General features: G+C 41.3%; 1 protein-coding gene across 1 annotated transcript; it reads left to right on the top strand.

The window, feature by feature from the left end:
- The first annotated feature begins 5,082 nt into the window (after positions 1-5,082).
- LOC122139487 (tripartite motif-containing protein 16-like) lies at positions 5,083-18,960 on the top strand. The gene is made up of 5 exons (XM_042737611.1): positions 5,083-5,174; positions 5,258-5,491; positions 15,180-15,339; positions 15,436-15,483; positions 18,126-18,960. The coding sequence occupies exons 1-5, from the start codon at positions 5,094-5,096 to the stop codon at positions 18,683-18,685; spliced, it is 1,083 nt and encodes a 360-aa protein (XP_042593545.1). The 5' UTR covers positions 5,083-5,093; the 3' UTR covers positions 18,686-18,960.
- The last annotated feature ends 457 nt before the right edge of the window (positions 18,961-19,417 follow it).

Here is a 19,417-nt window from a genome sequence, read left to right as displayed (position 1 = left end):
CAGTAACAACGGAGGAAATAATCCCCAGGGTGGAAAATAAAAAAAATAAAGGTTGGTGTAGGGAGGGCTTTATTGTCCAAATAAGGTGGCATCCATTTAATAAATTTAATTAAAATTATAATTTACACTAATACGTTATTATTGCACACTGTTTTACAATGTACAGTACTACAATACTGAGGTGCAGATAATTGACACTATTTACAATAAGTAGTATAAATAGAAGAAAATCATGCTATTTTAACATAGTGTAAATATAATCTATCGCTATTTTCACTTAGAAAAAATGTAAATAACATGTATCACCATTTACACTTAGTGCAAATAGCCACTGCATTAAAATAATCCAGGGGACTGACTCCAGGGGTTTAACCTCAATGTTATTAAGTGACGCGAGTACTTTGTTTGCACGAAAAAAAAAAAAATGTTACAACATTATTTACAAAATAAGATTGTCCAAGCAGGGCTGGATTAACAAAGGGCTAAGCGGGGTTGAAGCCCCAGGGCCCAAGCAATGAGGGGGCCAGTGATTGGTTGTGAAGGAAAGAAAAAGTAGGCTTAGATTGATTGGCCCAGAGGGAACACCTGAACTTCCCAGGTGAGCTGATCACCGGAAACCCATCCGCACACACATATTTATCATCCTTGTCATGTGTCTGTGGTATTTCTCTCAAAATGTTATGAGCGACAAAATGTTTTTTTTTTTTTTTTTTTTTACTGTTTAATCTAGAATTGAGGTATCTTTAAATTGCATCAGCTTTACTGGAGAACATGGAAAACAAACACCAAAAGCCATGTAGTGAAACGGTGCTACCTAGTGTTGTAGTAAAGAAAAAATAGCATATACTGGTTAGGTATGTTTTAAAGCATGGCAGCTGGTTTAAGCTAGTTATGAGCTGTTACTGAGCAGGAGCTAACCAGCTTAGGAAGAGCACATGACCAGCTGTCATGCTTCAAAACACCTAATCAGAATAGGCCGGTTTTTTTTTTTTTCAACAGGGTAATCCAAGACCAAGACCAATGTGTGTTAAGACCAAAACAAGACCAAGACCAGACTGGCACTACTCAAATTCATCTAAAAGATCCACATTTGCTGCTTGAATAATAAGGCACTATATAGCGCTTTTACCAGTCAAATGAAATCGCTAACAACAAACCTCATCTTTGCACTGCAGAGGCTGCATCTGAATTGGTACAATAACTGCCTAAATAATGTTGAGAATAATGTTTTAAAAATTAACTTTTGATTGTTGAATATTTGTATAAAAGCAATATCAAATTTGTGAAAACAGCTCTCTTGCTCTTGTGATATTACTTAATTACAACATATTTTAGGCTATAATATAAAAATACAGATCTTATGCAGATATGTAAAAGTATGTATGTAAGTATGTACCCACAATATCTTGAATTTTGTGGGTATTTGTATTAATTTTAGTGACATATTTGACACAATCCCTCATTAATTTGGCATACAGTAGCAGTATATATAGTAGTGGTTCTCAGCCAGGGGGCCTCAACAAACTTACAAGGGGGCCTCGAGTTAACTTAAAATTATTTAAAAATAAGACAAAGCAAGCATTATAATAAGCTAAAACAACAAAAAAAAAAATCAAGATATGTCTTATTATTTGGTTATTTTGTTTATAATGAATATACATCTTTAAAGTCATGCTAAGCTTTAAAATATTTTGGAAATCGAAAGTATTTCGAAAGTAGGGGGCCTTGAAGTAAAAAATTTTTTAGATACACTGGCATAATTCAAATTATTTAGTAAGCAATATAAGGGCAAAACACTACTGTCATGATTTGCTACTGTGAGGGAGCACGGAGCGAGGAATGAGGAGACCAGGAGTACATCAACAAGGAATTTATTCAGATCGCAGGTAATCACACATAGCACAAGGAGTAGACATAAACAATACCGGAAAAAGGAAGTCAAGATGGGGGAACAATATTAAAAGACATAACAGGAAGAGAGGATGACAAGACACACCTGGGATCGATAAAAAAAAAAAAAAGCGGAACACCTGGTATAAAATTAACATAATGGGAACAGGAAGGACCAAATATGGGCAAAATATGGGCAAAATATGGTCAAAATATGGGGGGGGGGGGGGGGGGGTGGGATTGTTGCGCTCTGGAGGTCCCTCAGGACAGACATGGGATAGTGGTACCCATTGGGGGTGCCATGGCGGATCTGGGGACTCGGGAGGCCATGGCGGAGCAGGTAATTTGGGAGGCCATGGCAGAGCAGCCTCCAAGGCTGCAGTCCCAGCCCTGCCTCGGCCTCTATGGCTGGAGCCCTACCACCCACCCCCCCCAAAAAAATACTAGGGGAAATTTACAAGGCTGTACTCGGGGCCTGGAGCCCTCCCTGGGCTTGACGGAGGATCTGGAGCCCTACCTGGGCTTGACGGGGGATCAGGAGCCCTCCCTGGGCTTGATGGGAAAACAGGAGCCCTCCCTGGGCTTAACTTGGAAACAGGAGCCCTCCATGGGCTTAATTCGGAAACAGGAGCCCTCCCTGGGCTTAACTCGGAAACAGGAGCCATCTCTGGGCTTAACTCGGAAACAGGAGCCCTCCCTGGGCTTAACTCGGAAACAGGAACCCTCCATGTGCTGAACTGGGGATCGGGAGCCCTTCATGGGCTTTGCTCTGAGACTGGGCTGACACTGGAGTGAACTCTGGGGCCTGGGTCAACATCCTTCTCCTCACCCTAGTTTCCTCTTCTGGATCGGGGAGAAAAGGCATGGTCTGGGCCAACACTGGAGCGAATTCTGGGGCCTGGGTCAACACCCTTCTCCTCACCCCTAGTTTCCTCTTCTGGATTGGGGGGAAAAGGCGTTGTCTGGGCCAACACTGGAGAGAACTCTGGGGGCCTGTGCCGACACTGGAGCGAGCTCTGGAGCTGACACTGGAGCGAGCTCTGGGGCTGAAGCTGCCACTGGACCGAGCTCTGGAGGAGCGTGCACTTGAGGGCACTCTGGAGGAGAGGGCACTTGAGGGTGCTCTGGAAGGCGCTTTCAAGAAGCGGGCACTGGAGGGCGCTCTGGAAGGCGCTTACAAAAAGTAGTCATTGGAGGGTGCTCTGGAAGGCGCTTCCAGATCTTGGAGGGATAGGGTGAGGAAATGAGCAGCGATCTCCATAGCCGCGGGAAAAACAAGGAAAACAAAAACTTTCAAAAAAGGTGGAAAACAAACACGGGTGAAAGACACAGCTCACTTTCAGTTTGGTCCAGTATTCTGTCACGATTTGCTACTGTAAGGGAGCACGGAGCGAGGAACGAGGAGACCAGGAATACATCAGCAAGGAATTTATTCAGACCGCAGGGAATCACACATAGCCCAAGGAGTAGACATAAACAATACCGGACAAAGGAAGTCAAGATGGGGAACAAGACACACCTGGGATTAATAGAAATAAATGGGGAACACCTGGAAAAAAAAATAACACAATGGGAACAGGAAGGACCAGATATTGGCATGGAAGACAAATGAGAAGCAAAAACATACAAAACACTGGACAAAGTCTGACAGCTACTTGCAATATAATGGAATAATAGTATTGTTAAATGCATTTGCAGTTTATTCAAAAATACATATTATTATTTGTTCAATGCCCCTAATCCCAGCAAAACATTTATGGGGAAACGTGGGGCAGAAGGGCTAAAATTTTGATAAATAAACTCAAAAAAAAATAAATAACTAAACTATAAAAATTTTAATTTGTGGTTCTGCTCTAGATCATTAACCACTCAGTGATTATTGTGTTAGTACTCTAAACTTTAATGTACTCCGTGTTCATTCATATTTTGAATTATTAGTGAAGGCAGAAAATGGGGCGTATTTAAAAAAAAAGAAAAAAAAAAAAAGAAAGAAAAACAATCATTTGGCTTGCTTTTTTATGGATTAGAAAATGGATATAGAGATGTAATATTCATTTTCCTATAACTGGTCATCCAAAGATCAACCTGTGCCATCATCAATTCTTCCTCAGTTCAACATGCAAAATAATCATAGTCCTGCTCTTCTATAGCTGAGACTGAGACTGTTTCATACCAGGGATCCATTCTTTGTACCTCACTTAATGCATTACTGATCTCTGGCTAATCTGGTTCTTCAAACAAGTTAATGGATTAGATTAAAATATCTGAATTGTGTTATTTTGTGTTGTCATGTCCATCGGAAATGGTAGCTATATCGGTCACTCAATCACATTATGTGGTCACTATTGCTTTGTTTGATATTTACTGAGTATTTACAGTACGCATTCATCTGTGAAGGATGTAGACTGTCAAACATACACAACTATTAGCCATTCACAGCAGTGGTCGTTTACTTCTGAGTCTACAATCCTCCACATCTTTTCAAACAGAGCGTTCTGAAGAGGGGGTCAAAAAACAGGAAAGAAAATAGCTTATTACTTCTAAATTGCTTTTTGTTGTAAAAATAGAAATCTATCAATTTGTAAAATTGTTCATGTCTATTCTTATAGCAACATTTTAATTTTTTTCAAAAATAAATTTAAAATGATTATTATTAGTATTTTCCTGGTTTAGTAAGGTTAGAAAGTAGCAGTGCCTGGAACATAGTCAGTCACACATGTCAGTATCGTCTTCACTTAAAAAGCAGGCAGGTTTTGAGATTTTAGGATTCCCCCATTCAGACTTTCCAAGGTCTGATTGACTGATTGTTGCTGAATTTTAGACTGTAGTTGCAATAAACACTTAGAATCCTATATATCCTAAAACTATTGCACTATATAGCTCTATAAACTATTTACTATTATTCTATAATATGGAACAGTGGATGAACTGATGATGGCATATGTTGATATTTTGCAGACCAATCAGTGAAAAGGGGCATATGATACTTAACAACGTGGAAATTTAATTCTGCAGGCTGTTTTTATTCTTTTTTCTATCCCTGGACCTAAAACAAACAAACAAACTGAATTCTTGTTTTCATTACTATTTTCTGCAGTAGAAAAACATGCAAGATGAATAAAATTATTTCATTTCTGTGTTGTGTTAAAAAAACAACAACAACAAAAAAGCATTGGTTTGTCCTCCAGATCGAGATAAAGATAATGCAGAGGTCCTTCTGGAAGAGAATTCAGCAGAGAGAGAAAGATCTTCAGCAGCTGAGAGAGGCTGTGGAGTCTTATAAGGTGAGTTTGAAAAGTCTCAGTTAGGACTCTCCTCTTTCAGTCTCTCTGAAACCACTGTTTGTTTGTTTTGTGTGTCCTAACAGGGCTCTGCACAGACAGCAGTCGAGGAAAGTGAGCAGAACTTCTCTGAGCTCATCTGCTTCATTGAGAGATGCCGTTCTGAGTTTATACAGCGGATCAGAGATCAGGAACAGGCTGCATTTAGTCGAGCTGAAGGAGGACTGGAACAACTGGAGCAGGAGATCAATGTTCTGAGGAGGAGAGACGCTGAGCTGGAGCAGCTTTCACACACACAGGATCACACCCAGTTCCTGAAGGTAACAAAGATCTAGTGGACTTCAGTGAGATCCTTTAGCGAGAACTGTTGAGGGACTTCAGGAACTGGATTTGTCTTAGGAAACAGTTCTCTGTTTCTTCAGGAAGATAAAATGAATTTCACAAACACTAACACAATCTAATCAAGATCTACAGAACTACTGGAATGTTACATGTAGGTGAGTTTGATCAAGGTTTGAAGCTGAGCTCTGCAGTGTTGCATTGTAAATAGATTGTAGAACTATTGCTACCAATTGTCTCCAGGAAGATTTGAACAGTTGAGACTTTAGATTCCTCTCTCTCCTTTCAGGTTCATATCAACTCTGTCCCCAAATCAGCATTCTTTCAATTACGTTGCCTTGCCCAGCCCAGCTTCGTCATCAGTCAAAGACGCCAAAACAGTCATCCATACTTTTACCATATCCCGTCTTGATTATTGCAATGCTCTTATTTATAGGTTTGCCTGCCTGCTCCATTGTTAGATTGCAATATATTCAAAACTCTGCTGCTAAAATACTCATGCACAGCAAGTATTCTGCCCACATCACTCTAAATTTGTTCGACCTCTTTTGGTTTTCAGCTGTGTTAAGTATGCACTGTATGCTAAATGTGATCCTGGAGCACAAAAACAGTCATAAGTAGCACAGGTATATTTGTAGCAATAGCCAGTAATACATTGTATGGGTCAAGATTATCTTTTTTCTTTTATGCCAAAAATCATTAGGACATTAAGTAAAGATCATGTTCCATGAAGATATTTTATCCCATAAGTATATCAAAACTTAATTTTGATTAGTAATTTGCATTGCTAAGAACTTAATTTGGGCAAGCTTGAAAACAATCTTCTCAATATTTTATTTTTTTTAAAAAATTTTGCACCCTCAGATTCCAGATTTTTGTATCAAATTGTTGTATCTCGGTCAAATATTGTCCTATCCTAACAAACCATACATCAATGGGAAGCTTATTTATTTTATTAAATCTTATATAAAAGAATTGACCCTTATGACTGGTTTTGTGATCCAGGGTTCGCAAGTTTGCGAAACATGGTGATGCAAGAGTGACCACACAATACATGGTCCAGATCAGCCTTCTGACAGCAGGTGGACTGTGACATTGTGGGCATCGGCACACACCATCCACACTTACACCAGGTAGCAGGGGCTGAACGATCGGGCCAGTGCTGCTTCCTCAAGAAAGTTGAGCATTCTCACATGTTTTAAGTGTTGTCAGTTTAAACATTAGTGTTTTAAGCCATTCAAGCATAAGATATCTCAAAAGAGTTTTCAGTGCGGTTCTTGCGAACTGTGATAGATTCTGTCTGTGCACATGCACACAAAAAGCCACAGCTCAGACAGCAAGCGAGTACCAAACTGAGTTCCTTTTGAGTCAGTCACGTTCAACATTACGTCAGAAAGGCTGATGAATTTGGCCTGAGAACTCGCCTCAGAACCCTATCACCTTCGAGTTTAACAAAACAAATCAATGCCCATTGGCGTGCGAAATTTGCATAGCGGGTATAAAACGAAGAACAAGTGCAATCGCACATTCAGCTTTTCGCTTCAGAGCACAGCACTTCTGCTTGCTATTATGGAAGAGTATCGTACAGAATGAGTTTTGGTGTGACCGCGTCAGTGGGGGTTGCGTTCCAGGGCTTCTGCAGCTCTTCCTGAGAAGATTTGGTGCATGCTGCAGATCACAAGAGCTGTGGTTATGCCACAACCTCCCCTGGGTGCTTCAGCACTTTTTTCATAATAGAACATTCCTCTGAAAGAGTTCATGGGTGATGTGCCATTTTCTTTTTCAACAAGTCTTTCCACTCGTGTGTTTCTGGATGTGGTCGTTTCCTGTCCTTATCTGATGGCCAAGATCTCTGTCTCACAAGCCTGGGCTTAAGCATGCTGGGACTGCGTTCATGGGTAGTTCATGTTCACTTGGGAACATGACCATGTCGGCTAAGGGTGCTCCGATCAGGATTTTTGAAGCTGATCACTGTTCGTCGATCACAGAAAGCAGTATCTGCCGATATGATCACCGATATCCATCTTTTTAAAGCCTTATTTTTATCATGTAGAATTATTTATAGTGATACTCCAATCAGGATTTTAAGACATTTATTCAGGACCTGAATTTCATTTTTGAAAATGGGGGAATTCCTCTCTTAGGTGACTCTTGTAAGAGGGGATTTATTTTTAATTTGAGGGGTGGAGGGGGGCATTTTTACTTTTTTTTTTTTTTCTCACTGGCAAAATCCTGTTGACCTCTTTCTCCTCAGAATGTTGTGTGGGTGGTCACAGCAACCCATTGCGTCATTTGGTGCTCTAGATGAGAACCAGATGTCGGATTGCTGCATTGGAGAGAGGGCTGTTAGGTTTCGGGTATAAAGATGATGCTGAGGTTCATGCTTCTGTGGTGTTTCCTTCTGTTGCATCGGATTTAGAGTTGGTTCAGAGTGATCGCGTCTGGTAGATTGGTTTCTGGGGGTGCAGGGCGACAAGGCAATCAACTTGCTTCACACTGCACCTTTCTTCATGGAGGTGAATAAAAATCTTTTGTCAGTACAGAGGGCAGTATGGAAGTTAGTGCCAGTATGGTAGGCCATACATGGCAAAATCTGCCTCAAAAGATTTTCCTGTCTTACTACCTTTGATGGTGGGCGGTAAGGGGGTATGTAGAGATTTCCCAAGTGGAGTGTGCAGTTGCGGTGCATGCCACAAAGTGCTGCCACCTGGTGGTGTAAACTGCAAGTCCCGACCAGCACCTGTAAGATAAGAGCAGCTCTAGTTGCTAAGGCTTGCCGTGCTGATGGACAGGCCATCTCATCCCTGCATGCGATGGCTAGCCTACAAGTCTACCACGCTACAGCACAAGGGTAGTTCTGAGTCGGGGTTGATGGCATCCCTTAGGCCACACGATGTCCATCTTGGTGGTCCAAGCGCCCCCTGGTTAAACCTTGCAAAGTTGTAAGATGTTGTTAAAGTCTGCTTTCTCGATGCTCCCATCTCACAAGGTGGCCTTTTTGGCGACGCTATTGATGATTGTGCGCAGCAGTTCTCTACAGTCTAAAAGCAGGCCAAGGCTATCAAGGGCATGCCCTGACATGTTACCAAAACATTTGGACTGGCCCTCAGTCTGCTTGCCACCAAGGGCGCCTGACCTCTGCAGCAAATTGTTTTTTTTGTTTTTGTTTTTTTATCCGGCACAGTCAGCTCAACCGTGACATCGAACCCCACAAAGGAAGTTGATGCCACCCATCTCACCCACTGGTTAATCCTCCAAGCGGTGGGTAAAACTGCACTCCTGAGATGGGTGACCCAGAGACAGAGGGAGCTGATTTTCCCCCGGAGGAGGGCCAGACTAGTGCAGCTAGTAATTTCCTCTATCTCTGGGTCCCAAGAGGGCATGGATGGCAGTGTATGATGCTATGCCTTGCCACTCTCATCCCCCTCCTATCTCCAGTGCTCAGTGGAGTGCAAGTTGAGGATGCTATAGGTAAGTGTTACACTGCATGCTCAGACCCCACTCTGGGATGCTGGGCCTTCCTGGTTGGGTCGGGTCCCTGTGCTCCACCTTGCTGCCTTACTGTGGCAGGGCTCCAGACTAACATTTGAGAGCAGTGGCACCAGCGCCACTACAGTAAGTTCTACAGATGGTGGCGTACAGATTTGGTAGCGTTGGGGGTTGAAGTGTGGGGGTATTCAAAATAAAGATCATTTAATCATAAAATTACTATTGTTTTGCAATAATACTAATTAATACTAATAATAATAATAATTAATTACTAATAATATTTCATGTCCTTTTGTTTATTGTTTATACAGATTTGTCAGTAAAGCACTAAGCTTGAGTTAAGATGCATACAAAATTTACTTTTATTTACAACAGTAACAGGTGCAAAATCTAATTTTTATATGCAGAAAATATATATCTTCCACTCTTAAAGGGGTCATGACATGGGTTTTTTTATTCTATTATTATGGTCCCCTAGGTGCAATTATAGTATTACTATAGTTTTTTTAAAAAAAAACTTTTAAAATGTAGTGAATTATGACATTTTCCCACCCTGTTTCTCATCCTTTGATTCAAACAGTCTGTTTTTGGGTTGTTTTCCCTTTAAGAGTTCAGTGTTAACACCCACTGTTATGATTGGCTAACGACAGTGCCTATGGATCAATTATTAACACCCCCAGCCAGAACATTTGCGGATTGAGCGTAACTGTTTAGTAGCGGGTGATTCCATGTACGATGTCGCGTTTTCATTGGTCAGTCGTTGAAGCCTATTTCTGATTGGTTGTTGCCGTTTTGACAGCGTTTATGCCAAGAGCAAAGAGAAAGAGTTCGAAGAGAAGAGTACTTGGCCATGCGCGAATGCACGGGACACAGTCTAAGAACATACACGCTGAACACGGTTTAAGTGCAGGCATACTCTCTGAGCGAGCCCAGAGAAAATTCTTACAAGAGCAACGTGTATCTGAGAGCGCGCGCCCAGTTCCCGCACATTTTATTCCGCGCGCGAGCAGAGAGATTCGCGCTCGCACATTATATTAATGTACTTTCGCGCTACAATAATGCGTTCTCGACATTTGACAGGGAAATAACGCCATACTGCGTGGCATTGTAATTTTTCTGTACACAGACCCACTCGCTGTCCGTCGACTGAACACTTGTGAGGCGCGCGGCGCGACAACGATACGAAATGAGCGTAGTTGTCTTGTGCTGGAGGCGGTCATATGCAAATGGTTGGAACGTCACTTCGCACCGTGACGTCACTTCGCACCGTGGATCCAGAACGAGCTGTATTTAGAGCTTGATTAAATAAATGGCTTGTTTTATAATGGGGAGGACGTCTTAAGCTATGAAACTTGCAGGACGTTTTAATGGTACAAAGACCTCTCACATACCAAAAGATCAATGAAAAAATTGTTCCTCATTCCAATACAACTATAAAAAGTGTACCATTATTTTTCTAGCATATGGAACTGACCAACTTCAGTGATTATGTGATTTAATAGCAAATTGAAGAAAAGTTTGTGACTTTTCTTACTTCATACACAAAAAGTGTAAAATTCTGACTAAATCTGATTTCTTGATGATTTGATATTTTATAATAGTGATTTTATAATTCCAAATATAAAGAAAAGGTAGAAATCAATGAATAATAAGCCAGTATGTGCTCCTTTGCTTATGTCTACTGGTTATAATTGTGATTTGATGTTTTTTTTTTACATAAGTGTTTGTTTACCACAAACTAGGCTATATTTTGTTCATTCCATTAAAAATAACATTCAAACTGGATCATTTTAGAGCTTTAAAGTGCTGGAAATAGTTGTGTGAAATGCTTGAAAGTCATTGAAAATTGCTTAAATTTCTCTCTCAAAAGGTTGTACAAACCATGAAATGAATGATATAATGAATTCGACTATTTCTACCACAACACCATGGTTACAGTTAGTGTTACCGCTTCTGGTTTCCTGACGTATGTCAGTGCTTTTCAGCAAGATTTCTGTGCAGAATTTGAATGATTCTCACTAGATCTCCAGACAACCTTATTATTGCGACCAGTGCGACCGTTCACAAAAATTGGTTGCACCGGCAGAAAAAAGGGTCGCAAAATCATATCCCAAGTTCAGGGGCATTCTGTATACCTCTGTGCTGGACAAAGATGCTCCTGTTTTATGGACAGAGTTCACAGTCCTGCTGGCAAAGGACGAAATAGAGCCAGTCCCTCCTGCCAACATGAAGTCAGGGTTTTACAGCCCATACTTCATTACCTAAGGATCAATCCTGAAACTATGCATCCTGAACTGGGCTTACACAAGCTCCTGTTCAAAATATTAATTCAGAGAGACATTCCCCAGTGCATTCGTCCTCACGACTGGTTCATAGCAATTGACCTGAAGGACACATACTTTCATGTCTCAATTCTCCCTTGGCACATGCTGTTTCTCTGCTTTGAGTTCAAGAGAAGTGCATATCAGTACAAGTTTCTCCACTTGGGACTGTCCCTGTCACCTCGGGTCTTCACAAAAATTGTGAAGGCAGCCCTAGTTCTTATAAGGGAAAGAGGCATTCACATTCTCAATTATCTTGACGACTGGCTCATACTGGCCCAGTCGAGGGCAGTTATGCAAACTCAGGGACCTGGTGTTCAAACACCTCAGCCATTTGGGGCTTCGGGTCAACTGGGAAAAGAGCAAACCCTCCCCTGTGTAGAGGATCTCTTTTCTCTTTATGGAGTTGGACTCTGTCAACCTGACACCACGCCTTCCAGCTGAGCATGCCAAGTCAATTCTGAACTGCCCAAATTCATTTAAAGGCAGGAAAGTGGCTCCACTGAAACAGTTTTGGGGGCTCCTGGGGCACATGGCATCCACAGCCACAGTCACATTGCTCAGTTTGCTTCATATGAGACTGCCAAATAGGTTGTATGATTGTTCTGGTGCAGCTTCACGTGCGTGAAAAAAAAAAAAAAAAAAAAAAAAAAAAAAAAAATATATATATATATATATATATATATATATATATATATATATATATATATATATATATATATATACACATACTGGGTCACAGTTACCCAGTCCTGCTGCCAGACCTTCAGCCCTTGGCTGTACCTTGCTTTTCCATGGGTAGGAGTTCTTCTAATGCAAGTGTCTAGGCAGGTTGTTGTTGTCTCAATGGATGCCTCTGTCGTCGGCTGGAGCACCATGTGCAATGGGCATGCAGCATTGGTTTCCTGGACAGGACCTAGGCTGTAGTGTAGTGCCTCGAATTGCTAGCAGTATGGCTTACTCTGTATCACTTTAAGTCGTTGCTACACGACAAGTAAGTACTGGTCCAGACAGACAACACTGCGGCCGTTGCGTACATCAATCCTCAAGGTGGTCTACAGTCCTGCTGCAAGTCACAACTCTCCTGCCATCTCCTCCTTTGGAGTCATAAGCATCTGAGGTTGCTTCATGCCATTCACATCCAGGGAGAGCTCAATCGTGCTGCTCATAGTCCAAGGTCAGGGAGGACGAGGAGCAGGTCTTGCTAGTTGCACCGTACTGTCCCAACAGAAGCTGGTTTCCAAAACTGATGCTCCTCACATCAGCCCCTCCCTGGCAGATTCCTCTGAGGAAGGATCTGCTTTTTCAGAGACTGGGCACCCTTTGCCACCCGCATCCAGACCTCTGAAACCTCCATGTGTGGTTTCTGGATGGGATGCAGAGGTTTTAGGTGATCTACCACCAGCTTTAGTCAACACCATCACTTCAGCGAGAGCGCCCTGTACAAGGCACTTCTACGCTTTAAAGAGGACCCCCAGAGATGTCCAGTCAGGTTTTTTTTTTTTCTTCCTGCAGGAAGGGTTGGAGCAAAGGCTATCTCCCTCCACCCTGAAGGTGCATGTTGCCACTATCGCCCGCACGTCATAATGCAGTGGCGATAAGTCTGTAGTAAGTCTGAAGCTAAATCCTCCCTGCCCTCACCTGGTACCCTCTTGGAATCTTCTCTTGGTCATCTCCAGGCATTTATGGGGAGGACCCTTAGAGCTGCTGCAGGCAGTGGAGCTAAAATACAGGTCCTTCTCAAAAAATTAGCATATTGTGAAAAAGTTCATTATTTTCCATAATGTAATGATAAAAATTAAACTTTCATATATTTTAGATTCATTGCACACCAACTGAAATATTTCAGGTCTTTTATTGTTTTAATACTGATGATTTTGGCATACAGCTCATGAAAACCCCAAATTCCTATCTCAAAAAATTAGCATATTTCATCCGACCAATAAAAGAAAAGTGTTTTTAATACATAAAAAGTCAACCTTCAAATAATTATTTTCAGTTATGCACTCAATACTTGGTCGGGAATCCTTTTGCAGAAATGACTGCTTCAATGCGGCGTGGCATGGAGGCAATCAGCCTGTGGCACTGCTGAGGTGTTATGGAGGCCCAGGATGCTTCGATAGCGGCCTTAAGCTCATCCACAGTGTTGGGTCTTGTGTCTCTCAACTTTCTCTTCACAATATCCCACAGATTCTCTATTCAGGTTCAGGTCAGGAGAGTTGGCAGGCCAATTGAGCACAGTAATACCATGGTCAGTAAACCATTTACCAGTGGTTTTGGCACTGTGAGCAGGTGCCAGGTCGTGCTGAAAAACGAAATCTTCATCTCCATAAAGCTTTTCAGCAGATGGAAGCATTAAGTGCTTCAAAATCTCCTGATAGCTAGCTGCATTGACCCTGCCCTTGATAAAACACTGTGGACCAACACCAGCAGCTGAAATGGCACCCCAGACCATCACTGACTGTGGGTACTTGACACTGGACTTCAGGCATTTTGGCATTTGCTTCTCCCCAGTCTTCCTCCAGACTCTGGCACCTTGATTTCCGAATGACATGCAAAATTTGCTTTCATCCGAAAAAAGTACTTTGGACCACTGAGCAACAGTCCAGTGCTGCTTCTCTGTAGCCCAGGTCAGGCGCTTCTGCCGCTGTTTCTGGTTCAAAAGCACACGCCTGTGCACGGTGGCTCTGGATGTTTCTACTCCAGACTCAGTCTACTGCTTCCGCAGGTCCCCCAACGTCTGGAATCGGTCCTTCTCCACAATCTTCCTCAGGGTCCGGTCACCTCTTCACGTTGTGCAGCGTTTTTTGCCACACTTTTTCCTTCCCACAGACTTCTCACTGAGGTGCCTTGATAAAGCAGTCTGGGAACTGTATTTCCCAGGATTTCGTTCAGAAATTTCTTTCTGTGTCTTACCCTCTCGCTTGAGGGTGTCAATGATGGCCTTCTGGACAGCAGTCAGGTCGGCAGTCTTACCCATGATTGCGGTTTTGAGTAATGAACCAGGCTGGGAGTTTTTAAAAAGCCTCAGGAATCTTTTTGCAGGTGTTTAGAGTTAATTAGTTGAAATAGATGATTAGGTTAATAGCTCGTTTAGAGAACCTTTTCAGGATATGCTGCTAATTTTTTGAGATAAGAATTTTGGGTTTTTCATGAGCTGTATGCCAAAATCATCAGTATTAAAACAATAAAAGACCTGAAATATTTCAGTTGGTGTGCAACGAATCTAAAATATATGAAAGTTTAATTTTTATCATTACATTATGGAAAATAATGAACTTTTTCACAATATGCTAATTTTTTGAGAAGGACCTGTACCTATCTCTAAAGACAGTACTGCTGACTGCACTGGCTTAGGGCTCTAAAGAAAAACAATTAGTGTTGGTATTTCAACACAATGTCTCCGTTCCCTCCATCAGACAATGATGATTACAATATTAACCATTTAGTTATTTTATATAGTTTTTATATATTTAGTTTGAGTTTTAGTAAAGTTTAGCATAACGAACAGAACACTTCGTGAGTGCAGACCAAAGCAAGACATTTTAATGTAAGCTTAGTGACGCAAAAGTAGCAATACATTCATGGCACAAACAAAATGAAAAGAGTAGTATGGTTTTAAAGTAAATGTTATCACATTTGTTCCCTACGAAAATCTTTAAATGTGCATATGTAGATCAGGATAATCAAACATTTTCTGTGGGACATGCTCTCAAACCCCTAGTTCAGATTTTGCACCTAATATTTATAAAATCCTCTGTATGTCCATAAATGTACTTTTATATGGACATTTATGTTGTTGCTAGATGCTTTATCATTCAGATTTGAGTTGACGAGATTTGATTTCTGTTTCCTGTAGAGTTTCCAGGCTCTTTCACCACCTCCTGAATCAACAGAAGTACCCAACATTCCCTTCACTTCTCTCTTCTCTTTTGATGGCCTGAGAGAATCTGCCCGTCAGATGAGAGACAAACTGGAGGATTTTTGCAAAGAGGAGCTCAAAAATATCTCAGACAGAGGTAGAACAACATATTAGAAATGGCTTAGGAATGGATGCAGAGATAATTTTCTCTTGACTTGAGAATTACACTTTTCATGTCTGTTGATTTCCACAGTCACATTTACCAACCTAGTTTCTAGGACCAGAAACGACCTTCTACAATGTAAGTCACTAAAGCTGTTTTTACAACACCAAAGACTCGTTGAATGTCAGGCATTTCTAGTGCTGTCACTGTAATGCTACTGGTTGACTGCTCATGTAGACATGTCTTTAGAAAATCCAGTCACAAATTATATAAATTCCTGGTAAAACTAAGATTCTAATATGACTAGAAATTAAACTTATATTATTCTGTTTGTTTTGCGTTGTTAATTTTTTGTTCATTTTAACTAATGCATTAACCACATCAACTAGTTAATCTGTTAATGTGAAGAGATGCATTAGTAAATGTGTAAGTTAACATTAAGTAATCCTGAAGAGTGGAGTTGTTCATTGTTAGTTCATGTTAACTAACGTATTAACTAATACATTAGTATATGAATAAGTTAACATGAACAAAGATTAAGTAATGTTGAACAGATGCATAGTTCATTGTTAGTTAATGTTAACTAATGCATTAACTAACATTAACTAATACAACCTTATTGTAAAGTGTTACCCATATCGAGTGTCTCTGGTTTAAGAACCAGAATGAGACACTGTGTCATGGCACTGAAGCAGGTGAGTACACATGGCAATTTCCAGTTAGCTGAAAATGACATGATGATGTAGCAATGCATGTTAAAAGATTTTAATTTTCTGACCGAGACACACAGGCATGACAAAAGCAACACAGCATCTTGTTCCCTTCTCAGGAACCAGGTTACATACATAACCTGAGACATTTCCTTTTGAATAGGTACTTTGATGCTATGTCATGGCATTGAGACAATGGGAATGTTAATACCGAAGGTGCTAAGCCAAAGGAGGTTGCCTGCCCCACAAGGCTGTGAAACTCTGGCATAGATAATTGTTGAGTGCATACAGGACCTGGATCAACCCCTGGACCTCAGGGCCTGGATCAGGACCAGGATCTGAATCCACATCCAAACTGTAAAACCTGATGAAAGTGTGTGGAGATGATTAGCCTGCCATAGCACAAACTTCTTGCAAAGGTGCAACCCTGGCCAGATGCTTGGAAGACACAGTGCTGTTAGTGGAGTGGGCCCTGATTCCTATAAGCAAAGCCACCCCACATGCCTCATAGGAGAGAGTGATGGGGTCTGTGATCCAGTGTGAAAGGTGCTACTTAGTGACCACAATACCCCAGTTGTGACCACCAAAACAGACCAAGAGCTGAGCCTGGGCAGTGGACATAGATCAGGGCTGCCCAGCTTTGGTCCTGGAGAGCCACGGTTCTGCAGAGTTTAATGCCAACCCTGATAAATACTGACCTGCTTGTAGCTTTGACTATTCCAAGAGCCAAATCTAAGCAAGAGGGCTACTGACAGAGCCTGCAGGTCTCCTAATCTTTTGTGTGTGGTCAATGCTAAAAGAAGAGCTACTTTAAGAGTCACCGTCTTCACTTAATTAAATTCCAAAGGCTCAAATGGAGCTTCTGCTAGTTTCCTTCGGGCCAATGTTCGTGACTGGCAGATAGGCCTCAGCTGTCTGCCACCATGCAAGAGCTAAGACGCCAAAAGGTGCCTCCCAAAACTCCATCCAAAGTTATCTGGCTAGCAGAAAATACCTTCAGAGTGGCTGGAGCCAGGCTGACAGAAAGGCATACTCCAGCATTGTACCAACCGGGCAGTGAACTGGTTTCAGGTGATGTTCAAACCATAACACAAAGCATTGCCAGTTTAGGGCATACCGTTTCCTAGTGGATGGAGCTCTGGCACTCAGGATTGTCTCAACAACCTCGGTTGAAATACTGGAATCTACAACCTCATATCCCTTAGGGGCCAGACCAAAGGTTTCCAAATCTCCAACTGTGGGATATAGAATGTCCCCTGAACTTGGGACAGAAGGTCCCACTGGACAGGAATCTCCAAGGGAGTGCTTTTCAGGAGAGATATCAGAATTGAGAACCAGACTTGGGCTGAAGCAAGTGGACTCTCTCTTGGCAAACCCCTAGCTAGACCTCCTAGGAGTTCAGCAATCCAAAAGTAAGGTTTACAGATGAAACCTTGGCCACATCTGTGCCATGTCATCCAGCCATGAAGCAGAGGTGACAGTGAGCTCACTTCTGCTTTGTCATACCTCTGCCATATGGACTCCACTACTTGTGGATGGGGTCCCTATTCTTAGTGCCTTAGCCCCTGCCTCAACAGGATGTGTGTCCCCAAAACTGACATGCCCTGGAATGTAAATTGACCTCGGGTATATATATTAGGCCAATGCCAATTATTATATTTTAAGTCTTTATCAGCCGATTCTGATATTGTGCTGATAATATACCCTAACTCTTATTGGTTGTCAGTTCTATTTCCAGTGGTCTTTCTGTCTCATGACACTGGAAGGCACCATTTCTCCATAGTAAATAAATGGGATCATGTTGCTTTGTTACTGTGTATCTCTGGGGGTTTGAACAGGGCTTAAGAAAATAGGAAGAAAAATGTATTTGTTGTGTTGATGTTCATTCTGTAGATGGTAAAAGAGAAGAGTTAATCCTTTTACGATTGATGATGTAAATGATGATTTGCACAGGATATCTGGTCATCTGTACTGAGACACTGATGATACACTGAACATGTAGAGTTCAACTACATGAAAATATCAAACGGATTTGTAATCCTTGTTTCTGATGTGTTTTATCTCCATCAGATTACCGTCAGCTCATTCTGGATCTTAACACAGTGAATCGATGCATCTGTCTGTCTGAGAGCAACAGAGCGATTACTTACACTAACACTTGCAGTTACATTTACTCAGAACAGCTATATCCTGATCACCCAGAGAGATTTGATTATTGGCAGCAGGTGTTGTGTAGAGAGAATGTGGGTGGACGCTGTTACTGGGAGATTGAGTGGAGTGGGTTTGTGTTTATATCAGTGTCATATAAGAGCATCAGGAGGAAGGGATGCTCCTCCTGTGTGGATTTGGAATCAGTGGATCAATGTGGATTTGGAAATATTGATCAGTCCTGGTGTTTTTGCCACTCTCCCACCATTAATTCATTTGTACACAATAATACATGGACTGAACTTCCTGTAAAGCCCATCAGCAGTAGAATAGGAGTGTATGTGGATCACAGTGCAGGGACTCTGTCCTTCTACAGCATCTCTGACACAATGATCCTCATCCACACAGTCCAGACCACATTCACTCATCCACTCTATCCTGGGTTTAGGGTAGATAATGACTCATCATTGAAACTGTGTTGATCAATCAGAATAGACCGATGAGAGATTTGGAGAAAATTAGCTGCTTGATAAACCAGTAACAGTGAGTTGTTACAGAGTGTCTGGTAACACGTTATAACAAAACATGAGCACTTTTTATTTCTATTTGCATAACTATTATGAACTCAATGACTCCTTGGACATCTAAACCTGAAAAATCATCATCTTCCTGGAGTAATAATTACACTGTCTGTTGTGTTTATTAGTGCAGAAGTGCAGAACGTAAATGGAAATGGGACAAATTTCAGATTTCATATGTTATCGAAACTCCAGAGAGCTATGAGAGCAGCTAGGAATAAATATTTCTCAAATATTAACAAAAATTATAATAAATCCAATTTTCTTTTCTATTCAATTTGATATGCCATTCTTAGTCCTCCAGCTCACATTTTCCTAGAGACATCCCTACAATGTTACCTGTGACCTGCTTCTATCATTACTGTTTTTATCCATTCACTGTATGATGCATGTGGAAAGAGTTTATCTCCCTTGTAACCTTCTTCTTTTTATTACTATAACTATTACTATTATTATTATTTTCATTTTTCTAATCTACCTTTAAATGCAAAGATATTAGAAAAAGTTGTGTTTCTGGGTACTAATTCTGATAGATATATTTTAATCTGGCTTTAGAAAGCATCATAGCCTCCGGAGACCCAGAAAAAAAAAGTTTCATGATTTTTTTTTTTTAATGACATTACATTGTTTAGAGCA

Source organism: Cyprinus carpio, chromosome B13 (genome assembly GCF_018340385.1).
Source record: "Cyprinus carpio isolate SPL01 chromosome B13, ASM1834038v1, whole genome shotgun sequence".
Taxonomy (NCBI): Eukaryota; Metazoa; Chordata; class Actinopteri; order Cypriniformes; family Cyprinidae; genus Cyprinus; species Cyprinus carpio.
This window is presented reverse-complemented; position numbering and strand designations above follow the sequence as displayed.